The sequence below is a fragment of the Tenrec ecaudatus genome, chromosome 15 (assembly GCF_050624435.1).
Source record: "Tenrec ecaudatus isolate mTenEca1 chromosome 15, mTenEca1.hap1, whole genome shotgun sequence".
NCBI classification, from domain to species: domain Eukaryota; kingdom Metazoa; phylum Chordata; class Mammalia; order Afrosoricida; family Tenrecidae; genus Tenrec; species Tenrec ecaudatus.
The window spans coordinates 23,285,324-23,298,608 of NC_134544.1; the positions used below are offsets into that span (position 1 = coordinate 23,285,324).

General features: G+C 39.0%; 1 protein-coding gene across 1 annotated transcript in view; it reads right to left on the reverse strand.

The window, feature by feature from the left end:
* DCC (DCC netrin 1 receptor) overlaps positions 1–13,285 on the reverse strand; it is an 824,140-nt gene that overhangs the window by 323,032 nt on the left and 487,823 nt on the right. The window contains exons 9-10 of the mRNA XM_075533227.1: positions 11,438–11,586; positions 9,336–9,474 (exon numbers count right to left, since the gene is read on the reverse strand). Of these exons, the coding sequence (XP_075389342.1) occupies positions 9,336–9,474; positions 11,438–11,586 (288 nt within the window). The remainder of the gene's footprint in view (positions 1–9,335; positions 9,475–11,437; positions 11,587–13,285) is intronic.

Consider the following 13,285-nt stretch of genomic DNA (forward strand, 5'->3'; position numbering starts at 1 on the left):
ACCCTAGTGATGTGAATGAATAACCCAGTAGTTTCCGTGACAAATTGATGAATTAGTAGAAAACAAATGCACTTGAGAATTTTCCAGTAGTTTCCCTTAAGCCTTGTGTTAAACTAAGCCCATGCTTTTCTAGGATACTGATTCTCTTTTGCCCTGGTTGTGTGTGTCTTAGTCTGATTTTATCTTCTGAAAAGTGGTCACCATAAAGGCGTGTTTTATGTCTGGCTCATTTTTTTCCCTCAATACTGGTATTTTATTGATTGTTTTGAGGATCAGTACAGAGACAGGAACCATTTGTAAACAATTCCTAACAGACAGACCCAAATTCTCAAATGATATGTATGTACAATTCTTTTCTAAATCTTGATGGCTTCCCAGCTCTAGATTTAGATGCAAATTTCCCTTAAGAGGATATCAACTACTAATATCTTCAAAGACGGATAAGCTGTTACATTGAAAGTCTCATTTATTTACAATGTAACCTCACCCACATTACATATTCAGTTTTTCAGCTTTTCACAGAGCACCAAAGTTAACAGGAAACTGGACTACCAGGACCAAATGGTTAAGAATGCACACAGTTTTGACAGGAGAACCACAAGGAAGGAATGTGTGTCAGACCCAATTCTACTGTGAAATAACATGGAAAAGCAATTTAAAATGTTCACGTCATACAAAAGTATGATTGCGACTCCAAATGGCCATTAAGTATGTTTTATATTAGGGATACAAAACTCCCACCCCAACCCAGGGAATGATACACTGACACCCACAGTAATCAACTCTTTCCACAATTCAACATCCCACGAATTTCTAGTCATAGCAAAAAAACAACCAGTAAATGATTTCATATCTTAAAAAAAGTGCTTACACTTATAAAAAAAATGGGATGCAAAGGGCTTAAGTGGAGAGCAAATGCTTTGAGAATGATTGGGGCAGGGAATGTATGGATGTGCTTTATACAATTGATGTATGTATATGTATGGATTGTGATAAGAGTTGTGAGTCCCTAATAAAATGTAAAAAAAGAAAAGGAAAAAGAAAAGAAAATGATTAGGGCAAAGAATGTACAGATGTACTTTATACAATTGATGTATGTATATGTATGGATTGTGATAAGAGTTGTATGAGCCCCTAATAAAACGTTTAAAAAATGGGATACAGTAGAATTTACTCTTTCTTTAAAATGTTTCTAGAACTCCTAAAATAGTTACATTTGCATAATACCAACACTTAAAAACCAAACCAACTCATAGTGACCTTATGGGACTGCCCAGGTGCATTTCTGAATAATTGATGCTTGATGGGAAGAGAACCTCATCTCTTTCACCACATAGGGGCTGGAGATCCTGAGCTGCTAACTTTGCACCCACTATACGACCCAAGAGATACCCACTATACGACCAGGGTTCATCTATTTACTGAGTAGCTGATGAAAATAATGTATCACCACTAAGACAGGGTAGACAAGCCCTAATCAGCCTTGGCTTCTTTTTCTCCTGCTTTATCTGGGGCTGGACTCTCTGAGTTTTTCCTGCTTCCATTTTCAGCAGTTTAATCTTCTTTATATTCTTGGTCAGTCACTTCGGCCAGTTTGCCTTTGTTCCCCCCTCCACTTTTTTTTTTTTTAAATCTGAAATTCTCTCCTTTCCTTCTGCCTGTTTTAGCTTCTTTTCCACTTTCACAGCACAGGTTTGTTTCTGTCAAAGCACGGTCTCCTTCTTCACTGCCCCTTCTGCCCAGTGAGCCGACCTTCCTCGTGGGCATCTTGGCTGCCAGCAGAGTGCTTGCAGGATGCCTGGAGCCCGGCTCACAGAGAGCTTGCTCCACGCCTTTGTGAAGTTGCGTTGCTTGGATGCCGCCACCGCTCTTTTTAATTATTCTCCAACGGATATACCATTATTATTGACTCACTGAGTGATTACGTGAATATGTACTTAAGTGAGTCTGGACTTTTTTTTTTTGGATACGATTAGAATGCCTACCCTTTATTTTGCTTTGATGTACTTTCAGTCTCAGTGCTTGAGAGTGGTGGTGGTTAACGTAGCTTGAGATGGAGCGGGCATGTGAGCGGGACTTTGCATTAATATAATTTCAAAAAATTTGAAAAAAATTCCTTTAAAAGCATGGTTTGGAAATGATGTCTTCATCTTGAGAGAAAAAATATCATTAAAAGTGGAACGAGATTTCTAGTTTATATTTAACATCACATTTTGATACCCAGGTGCTATTACATGTCTTGGTAATCATATGATACCCACTTCTGGCCAGTTAAATGCTATCAAAACAAAATTTCCATAACACTAATTCAATTTATGAGAGGTGATTGAATTTTGAAGAAAAAGTTGACCAAGTTATAGTATTTTATTCTGGGTATGCTGCTAGGTGCTACGCAATCATTCATGTCGGTTACGTTTTCATTCATATTTAACTTGTCACCTGCAGGAAGTCAAGATTACAGTGAAGCACAGAATAAATATGAATGATCTCTTTTGGAATGACCACCGTTTAGGATACATGAGTAATATTTTCAGTATTAAAACCTAGAAGCTGATAAAATAAACATTTAAAAAGCTTTATGATGAAATGTTTATAGATTATTTCTATTTATTTACTATACAAGTTTTTCTGTCCCCTAATAGCACACTGTTTTTCAACCAAGTATTTAGTAATCCATCCTGGTTTGCTTCTTCTCACTTTCAATTTTCATAATAGTTAGAGAAAAATACATTTAACAGAGAGGGTTGGGTGCTTAGTGGAAGGGAGGAGAATCTGCATTTATCCTGGATTTTCTATATTTGTCATCCCAAGATGTCTCGTTGTCTCAAGAGGCAGAGGGGAAGGATGCAGTTCATTGCTTTTCTCTTCAAAATGTCAGGCAATTTATCATTTACAATAGGTTCATTAAAGCCAATCAGAGGTGTTTGGTCTGGAAACTCCCCTCAATATGGTGGAACACGCTGATTTGAAACACATGGTGATGAGGCATTCTGTCTGGCAGATCCAATTCCCAGTAATTTGTAAATGAATCCCTGTACATGCAGGCACCTGAATTCCTCCCCTTAGCAAATGTGTGCTGTCATGTATACACAATTTGTAAATTAAAATAATGAATCCTTAATTATAAGCCTTTTTGGGTGTCTTATGGAACTAATATAAGGAATTCATCATCGAGTCAGAGAATCTGTCTATGTCCCCCACTTGTATTTCACCTGTCTAGTTCCTGGCTACTGGGAATTAGCTCAGCTGCTCACTACTGTTTGCTAACTGTGTCTTCTGTAAAAAGGGGGGAAATTGAAAGGTTGTGGGGGTAAAAGATTAATAAAGAAAAATGCTTAGAATGGGGTTTCTGTAAATATGTTTGCCAATAAAATTAGACCACGTAATTCTGAGACTCAATGCAAGAGAGAATGGCTCTCAATGATGGTTAATTCATTGATTAAGTCTGTGAGTGAACTAGTTAATATTGATTAATTAGTTCATGAGACCATGTTCTGGAATAAAATGGCAAGAGAAGGTGAATTTCATAGTAAATATCAGACTTTTTAGATTGTATGCAAAACAGGTTGAGGAAATTAATGAACTACAACATTTCTGCCCAGAAAAACAATTAAACAGAACTACAGTAGAGATAAGAGCTCAGTAAGGTAAAAAGATAAGTAAATAAAATAAAAGCTTTATGAAAATCTCAGTAGAATGAAAAGCCAAGATTGGAAGAATTACAATATTCGAAAACAAATTTTTGCGTGTGTCAGTTTGACAGAACAGATGATCAACTTTACACCCAACAGCTCACACACATTTTACTTCATCTACTGAAATTGACTCGATATATTCTCATGGTTATCCTGCTTACCCTTAGGCTTACTGGACCCATTCCTGCTTCCTTCCTAACCCTCTCCATTTAGGTTTTGGGCAAATGCTGCCCTTCGGATTAAAATGCTTGATTATTCACCCTGAGAGTAAGTTTGGTTTTACACCTAAAGGGTGACTAAAAGCCATCGCCTTGGAGTCCCACCAATGTGTATCCAAAGAGTAAGCCTAGTCTCTTTTATGCTCTGGAGCTTTGCTCCACGTCTTTCTCCTACCCTCCCTAGGACCTTCTAAGGTGACTCTTTTCAGAGCAGTTGGAGTGGTAGCCTGGCAGCATCTAGTTCTTCTGGTCTCAAGGTCATGAAGACAGAAGTTTGTGTGATCCATTTAATCCAGTGGTCTAAGTATTTCCATTAGGCTTTCAATTGCCATCACTTTTCTTTAATCTGATGGGAGTCCAAAAGATCCACCTTAGATGGCTGCTTACAGATCTCAATTTTAAAAAGCAAGATGTAGAATACTGTCTTTGTGAACTTTGTTGTGTTGATTTATCTTGAGAACCCTTGAGACTTGGGTTTTCATTCTCTTAAGGGTTTTGCTCAAGCCCATGAAGTCCCCCTCCCCCAACCCCAAATCCTTACAACTTTATCCCAGGTACAAGTCATCACATTCATAGATATATTTGTAGCAAAAGTAAATGTATATATATAAATATCTTCTATCAAACTCATGTGTCTATGTGGGCATATTCTTAGTCTCCCTTCTGGAACTCTTCAGCCTACTTGTCTATCAAAATATCTCCACCATTGTAGTATTGCTTATGTTAGCAATTGCCTCTGTTGCCTTTAACTTTTGCAAAATTTTCAGGGCCTTCCCTAACCTCCATTTTATGCCAAGCTCCCTCATTCTATCACCCAGTAACACTTGTCTGCTTGTCTGTTCTCAAGCCCAAGAGTCTTCTCCCTCCATTCTCTTCCCATCACGGGTAACCATCAAAGAAAGTTTATTTTGAAAACCTTTTATTGAATTTTTATAATAGTAGTCTCATACAAGATTAGTCCTTTTGTGATTGACTGATTTCACCTAGTACAAGGTTCTCCAGGCTGACTCATGAGGTATTCTGCATATTCATCATGCTGTTTAACATTTCATAGCAGTCCATTGAGTGTACACACCAAAGTTATTTATATCTTCTTCCACTGCCTCCATCATTTTGCCATTGTGAATAGTTCTGCAGTGAACATGGGTGTACATCGATCTATTCGTGATGTGGCTCTTGTTTATCTAAGATCTATACTAGGCTGAGGGAGTGATGGATCTTATGACACTTATTTTCTCCACTTTCTGAGGAAGCACCTTATCAATTTCCACCTTGATTCTGCCACGTTATAGTCCCATCAATAGTGTAGGAATGTCCCAGTCTCTTCGGACCCTTTCCAGCATCTGTTTTCTTTTTTAACTTTGATATCACACCTTGTAAATTATGGGGTTAGCAGAAAAGAGGAGACTCTTGACAAGATGGATTGACACTGGCTGCAACAATGAGCTCAAACATAAGAACAATTGTGAGGAAGGCATAGGACCAGGCAGTGTCCTGTTCTGTTGGGCATAGGGCCCCCGTGAGTCTGAACCAACTTGATGGCACCCAACAACTGCATTAATGTAGAAATAAGGCAATACCTCATTGCTGCTTTGGTTTGCATCTATGGATGGCTAATGATTTCAAGCATTTCTTCCTATGCTTGCTGACTGCCTGAATATCTTCCTTGGTAAAGTCCATGTCCTCTACCCATTTTAACATTGGATTCTCTGTCTCTTTCTTGTAAGGTATTACTCTATACATTTTAGATTAGTCCCTTGTCTAATATAGCATTAACAAAAATTTCCCTCGGGTTGTGAGCTTTTTTGATACAACTTTTGATGCATATAAGTGTCTAATTTTTGAAAGGTTCCGGTCACCTGGACTGTCTTCTGTTGTCTGTATTCTTTTCATTGTGTTTGATAATATGATTATGCCATGTATTAAAATGCCAACGTTTGTCCCTGTTTTTCCACTCATGATCTTTAGGTTTTACATTTAGGTCTTTGATCAAGTCTGGTTTTTGTTTTTTTAATATGGTGTGAGATATAGGTCCTATTTTGTTCTTCTAGAAATGGATATTCAGTTTTCCCTGCACCATTTGTTAACGAGACTCTCTCTTCTCCATTTAATATGTTTGGACCCTTTGTCAAAGATCAGCTGTTTGTAACTGGATGGATTTGCATTTTTGTTCTCAATTCTGCTCCATTGGTCTATGCAACTAGCATTGTATCAATACCAGGCACTTAAGAATGCCGTGGCTTTGAAGTGGTTTTGAGATCAGCAAGTAAGTTTTCTACTTTGTTATTCTGAATTAGTAGTGCTTTGTTTATCTGAGGTCTTTTTTATTGTTAAAGTTGGTGATTAGATTTTTCTTTATTTTTCTGTTTTTCTTTTAATCTGTATAAATACTGTTCAAAGCTGAATCAGGATTACATTATATCTGTGGATCACTTTGAACAGTATTGACATTTTCACAATATTAATTTTCCTATCCATGAGTATGGTATATGTGTCTATTTGTCTAGGTCTCTTTGGTTTCTTACAGTGGTGCTTTGCAGTTTTCTTTGTATAGATCTTTTGATTCTCTGGTTATATTTATTCCTAAGTATCTCGTGTTTGGGGTTGCTATGATTTCCTTATTCCCCTTCAAAGTTCCTTGCTAAAGAATCTGGTTGCTTTGTGCATGTTTCTCTTTAACTCTGTCATTTTGCCAAATCTTTCCATTAGTTCCATCTATTTTCTTGATGAGTCTTCAAGTCCAATAGACATTTTTATGATATGAATACCTCTGATGTGAAAAGAAGAATGATGGTCTCACAACAAAGATTCATTGGGGTACAGTCATAAAATAAATTATTCATATAATTGGACAAATGTGATTAACGATACTATCAATGCAAATGTGTATGTTTAGGCTCAACTGTCTCCTTAAATCAGTAAGGATTTACTCAGTTAAGAATGCAAAGAAGATAGTATCATCCCTTATCTTAAGGAGCTTGTGACAATTAATAGCAAAGAAATCATAGGACAGTAGCGGACCAGCACAAAGTGAGGGGAAATGTGAGTAAGCTGGACGACAATACAACCACGACAATGGACTTAAGCGTATGGGTAAGCATAGAGGCCACCTAACACTGGCCATTAGAGTCTGCTTTGTTCTGTGATACACGGCATTGCTCTTAGCTAGAGCTTCCTGTTCATGGCAACTATCAACAAGTGCAAGGGCAAAAAGAAGTGTGCTTAGTGGCAAAGATAACATTTACAAAACACGTGAATATAAAATACATGCCAAGTCTCTTTTTAGGCATTTATGTAAATAAGCACCTTTAAGGGTCTCAGTACTCCCCTTTTACAACATTCACCAATTCTGAGGCAAAGAATGCTTCATGGCTGAGGGTTGGGGAGAAGATGACTATAAAATGTGATTGAACATGTCAGGTTGATGCCGATAGAAAGAGCTGGATAATAAGGGAGTGCAAGCCAAGAATGTGGGAGTGATTTTTGTTCAGAACTAAAAGAGATGAGCTGATGGTGAAGATGCAGCCAGCGTGCTCACACTGGAGGGGACATGCACTCATTCTGTTCTCCTCGCAATGGCTTATGACATTTCGCACAGTGATGCATATTGGGGTTAGGGTCATGAAATCATTTTTATTTAGTGACAGACATTTTTTAATTCCTAAATGCTGCAATACTTCCAAAATATAATTCTTGAGCTAATGAGTAATCATCTCTCTTTCTCACTTAGGACATTCAAAACTGAAGTTGAGAATAGGGCCACACTATTTCAGTTCAAAGTGTGAATTAAATCTACATAAATTATGTAAAGTATTCAAATTCATTTGTTTTTCTTTTATTTTTGTAATTATAAGTTGTGAATTAATTTATTCTACCAATAAATATTCTGCTCTGTCTTCAATAGCAGAATTGGATGGATGGGCATAAGAATTACACTGAATATGATATTGAAGTGGTGTCACATATAAAACTCATTTTCCCTCTCTGAATTGAAACTGTAAAGGAGTATTACTCCCCATCCTCTTTTTGCAGGCTCAATCACACGTGCCTTCTTTGTTGTATTGATAATATGAATTATCCACCCATACACATTCCAGGATTAAAGAATAATGGATAGGCCAATGAGTCAAGTCTAAATGTCATTTTTGAAACTCAAACGATCAATAATTTATAAAATTACACAGATCAATCTAGATATTGTTGCTGAAAAGATGTAGCTTGTTGCTTTTTAAAATATTCATGGGGCCATGTCTGCCGTTTTGTTCCTGCCTGGATGCCCACGGTACATGCTACTCTATTTTCATTTTTTCTTCAATTTCCCAACGTTTTTTAATTGTCCATTCCTAATTCCTCTAATTTCCCTTGCCATGCCTGTCTTGAATCCATCTTGTTCATTAAAAGCTACTTCTCTCCTTTCTAACACCAAAGTTAACATGCCTAATCTGTCATTTCTTTACCCAGGGATGACTGAAGAATAGGCATCCATATCTCCGTTTTAATACATTCACTGCTGAATTCTTCATGATGTATTTTGAATTAATATGTATTCTTTAAATGGAGGGAGCTGCCTGTTTACAACAGTAATACCCCCCCCCCCATCCATGAGATAGAGTGTCACAAGGAATCATACCAACACAAAGTGGTGCATACACCTGCACATTGCTGTGGGTTTTTCTTTTTTCTTCAATTATTGTGAATTAGGCGAAGGTATACAGAGCGGATATGTTTTCCAGAACCATCCACACATTGTTTCCTCCCTTTGCTTGCAGTTTCCACCACGTAACCTTCTTGGTTCCCTGTCCTCCTATGCTTCCCATTTCTATCCCTCCTTCTTCCCTAGCCCGTCTGAGTCTTTCCCAGGGTCAGTGATGCTCTCTTAGTCTCATAAGGCTAGAAAGTGTGGAAAAAATTCAAAATTATAGAACAGGATTGGGCTAACTGAGGAGACAGAGACCAGTGGAACACACTCCCTCCCACCCCAACTCCCCAACACGCTGGCCCCGAGTCACCTTGTGGCTCTGGAAATGCATTCAGCTCCATGGCTCAACTTTCAGCCCAACAAGAAACAAATATGAGTATCTCCACCTTAAAATAATCAGCCCTTTGAGACAAATTTGGCTTTCATTAGTATATTTATAGACATAAAGTGAGAACGGAAACCACTTCATTTGAGCTTGTAGGCAGCGCTCATATTCTGGAGACTCCTAACGAATGCCTGCCTGATGCAGATTACATGCCTCAGGAGAAAGTTCAGATTTGACTTCAGTAATATGGGTGAATTAGCCCAATTTCTGTTTCATGCTAATACATCTTCTAGAAAATTTTAGTCAGCCTTGAAAATGGAAAATAGACACATATGCCATATTCTTTTTGCCCTCATTATAACAAACATTAAAGCAACGTTTCCCCGCCACTGACTTACCATCAGAAAGTGTAACCACTGTTATATCGTCAGTAGACACTCCTGGCCCATAGCGATTATAAGCTAGGAATCGAAGAGTATATTCCGTGAATTTTTTCAGGCCTTCCAGTTTATAAGAAAGTCCATCAACCTCTATATTCTGGAGACATAAAAAGCCAAAACTGTTATTAAGAAGGCATATTAAAGCAGAAATGGCAATCATTTTGTGCAAGTAGCAGATTGAACATTAGGCTCTTACTCACATAATGAGTTGCTTTAAAACCGAACTTGTGACACACACTCCCCCCTAAAGCCCCCAGTCCTCTGCAGACTCCTTGTTACAATAGCACCATGCTATTTTTACAGTCATTAAGCTCTGATTTGTTGAACACTACCCAACCTATGCAACAGTTTGGGTTATTCCACCCACACAGACAGCCTGGCAGGTAAAGAGCAGCCTGCATAGTCCACGGAACAGAGAATCACTTGTGTAGTCCAAATGGAACAATTCACCAAGAAATAATAGCTTTCTTCCTTCCCCTGCCGACATATAGCCATGGCTCTCAAAACTGACAGATACTTACTTTGCCACAATTTTTATCTCCCTACATGTGGGGAGGTGGGTCAGAATTGTTTTCACCACTTCAGAAAATGAGGTAGTGGAGGAGAAGGTCATGGAGGAGATCTATGTGGATTCATTCAAAAGACCCAGGACTTTGCTCCGCACCAGGACACCAAGCTTACCTCCATTTTGACTGATGGCATATTCTTTTTAAAATGTATTGAAAGGGCATGGAAGGGGCATGCCTGAGGAGTGAATATTTCTAGGAGAGTGGATTGAATGGAAAGATGCTCTGGAGAGAGCAAGCATATATATTCTGATTACACAGGAGGAGCTCTTCGTGAAGTTCATTTTGTGACCTAAGGTGGGATTTGAATTATGCCTAAGTAGAACTGCTGCCAAACACATTTTGAAACACACACACACACACACACAACTCAGACCATGTAGTGTACATGGAAAAGCGTACATCTCATAATCTTCTTGCCAGTCTACACAACAATAATGATAACCCATGGGTCATGTCTCTGGCTTTCCAACTTAATTAGCTATCAGTGTTTTTATCTTTCTTCACATACAGTTGAGAAGCTGGAAGCAAGAGATCTCAACACTCATATACAAGCCACACGAAGGCTACTGCTGAGTTTCACATGCCTCACTAAAGACTTCCTCAGTCTTACTTTGCGCGAAATGCTAACGAACTACTTCCAGGTAAATGCATTCTCCACAGATGTGGGGAGAGGTGTCAGTAGGAGGAGGAAGGCCTATTAGAGCAAAATGCTCTGAAACAACCAAAAAAGTTGACTAATCTGTAGCCTGGGGGTAAAGTCCTTGGATGGTGCAAACAGCCAGTGGATCATAAGTTTGGAGGATCAATGCCTGCTGGGCATGACTCAGAAGAAAGACCTAGTGATAATGGAATCCACAGAGACCCCAAGCTTGAAAATCCTAGGGGAAACAGTTCTCTGACACCCAGGGGGTTGGCATGAATCCGGATCGAGTGGATTCCAACTCATTGGATGGCAGGAAGAGGCACACAATGGCATCGAATATGTCAGAATAAGAAAAGGGCTGAGGCCACTAAGTGCAAGGGGGGCAGACAGTCCGTTCTTGTTCAAAACACCAGACTCACTGCCATCCAGTGGATGTGGACTCACAGAGAGACTATAGCAGAGGCCGAACTGCCTTTTTCAGTTCCCGGGGTTATAGCTCTTCACAGGAGTGGAAAGCCCCATCCGTTAGGGTAGAGATTGAAAATGCCAATGCCTTCTGGTCCCAGGCCAGTTGATACAAATGTGGAAACGTTGGGCCAGGATTCTGCATTCTTAAACAGCACACATATTGCTCCTGCTTTATCTTGACTTCATCTCCTTCCCTATTTCACCTCTCCCGACACTCTAATTCAATTCGATTACTTGGAGTTCTCAATAACAAGTGTTTTAAAACTAATCAGCTATCCAATTAACGTGCTGAACACTGGACCGAATGAAGGACTTGCAGGTAGTTCTTTTTATCTTTCTCAGCACCCAAATCAAGCACTGCAGCCTGGTCTCTGGCTTACCTGTTCTTTTCCCGTGGACGCCTCAGTGCAGAACAACCTGTAACCTTGGACTGGACCATTTGCATAGGCAGGGGGTTCCCAGGTAATAAGAACCGAAGTAGGTGAGGTAGATACAGCTTGCAGGTTTTCTACTGGCCCTGGTACTTGCACTGTAGCCAAGAGAAATGGAATTCTGTAAGAAAGTTTCCTTTCTCAAAACAAAACAAAACAAAATGACAGCTTCTAATGTCCAGAGGAATTATATGTACTGCATGTGTTACGTATTTTGTTTTTAGAGAACCATATGGAATAAGAATAAAAAACACAATGAAATTGTAGTGTTTTTATTTCATTTTAAAATTCCAAAGAGGGCTTCTATTAATCTAATTACTCATCTCACTTTGCCGCTGAGGAAATTGGTCAAGAAATCGCAGCAACTAGAATAATGGTGGAGAACGAATGGAATTCTTAATCTAAATTCTGAGTCTGGAACATTTTCCCCTACACAGCCTGCCTTTGCCTGTGCATTGTTAATAACTGCAGAAAGAAATGAAGAGCTACAATTACAACATGTTTGCATTATGGTGCTACAATTCAAATGGACAGCACCGGCTGAACAATTTACTACACTGTCTTTAGTTAAGTCAGCGTTTAAAAATCTTGCCCCATTCTGGGTCCTTTAAATGAAGTTCACAATTTCTTTTTCAATTTCACTTTCTAGTATTCCATTTCCTTTTCATAACCATTTCTTTACTTAATCAAGGATAAGCAGTTTGCTTGCTAATGAAATTTGCTAGCACAGGTCCACAATTGCTTAACCAAAATCTTTGAATGTTTCTTAGCACTGCTCAGCTTTGCTCCCTCTCACAAGGACCTGGAGGCAAAGATACTCAGTAGCAATGAACACAGCCCCAAACCAGTGCTTTAAAAGTCATCAGTACTATCCAATTCAGTACTCAGATCTAACCTCTAATGTGATTCCTTTGAGAAAAGTCTGATTTCAGAGCTGGGGAGGATTGAAGTGGCCCTGGAAAACTTTATTATGTGAGAAAGAAAGGCTTAGCAGGGCCATTGCCTTCCTGCCCAGCATATGCCTGTGTATCGACATGTACCACAGAGATGCATGCTGGTCAAGGTGCCACAGAAATGCCTTCTTTTTCAGCCAAACTCTACGAGGTTCTAGCTAGTCTTTTTTCTATGAAGAAGCCCCTGTTTCCACCATAGGACCCTAGGAGACAATACTGAGAGTCTTGTCTTTAATTACACTTTATCATGACACTATAATAAGTACATGCTTCACTGTATGGAGAAAATGGCAAAAATAAATATGTTTATTAATATTGCTTAGTTAGAATATTATAGTACGTTTTCAACAATATAAGGAAATGACTGACTTGTTTTTCCAGTTACTGACATTCACAAAGATAATGCATTTAATGAGCAAGCTTTTAAAATTTGGAATCAACATTTTTTTTTTTGAGAAAGGGAGATAGACGAAGAAGATAGAATGTGCCGGCAGAGTTAGCTGCTAATGATATACATTGAAACTGAGGTAGCCAAGACTCTGCCAGGTAAGAGTGCAAATACGGGCAGTCCTGTGGCATGTAAAATATGAATGGACTGCATCTCTTCTTGGTCTCTGGTGGTTCAAATCTGAGGGCAGAGGATCCAGTTTAAAAATAAGCCAATGTACAGGGCATCTGCCTTGAGGTCGGATACCTTCACAGATGTTGGAAGAGCCAGAACCATGGTTTCGCAGGAGAGAACTGCCGAGGTGACGGGGATATAATTGGGCCTGGGGGGGGGGGTTAGAGGTGGGGAAAGAGGCAGTTTGGGGGAAGGTTCTGTTCATCTCTACTGTTAGCATAC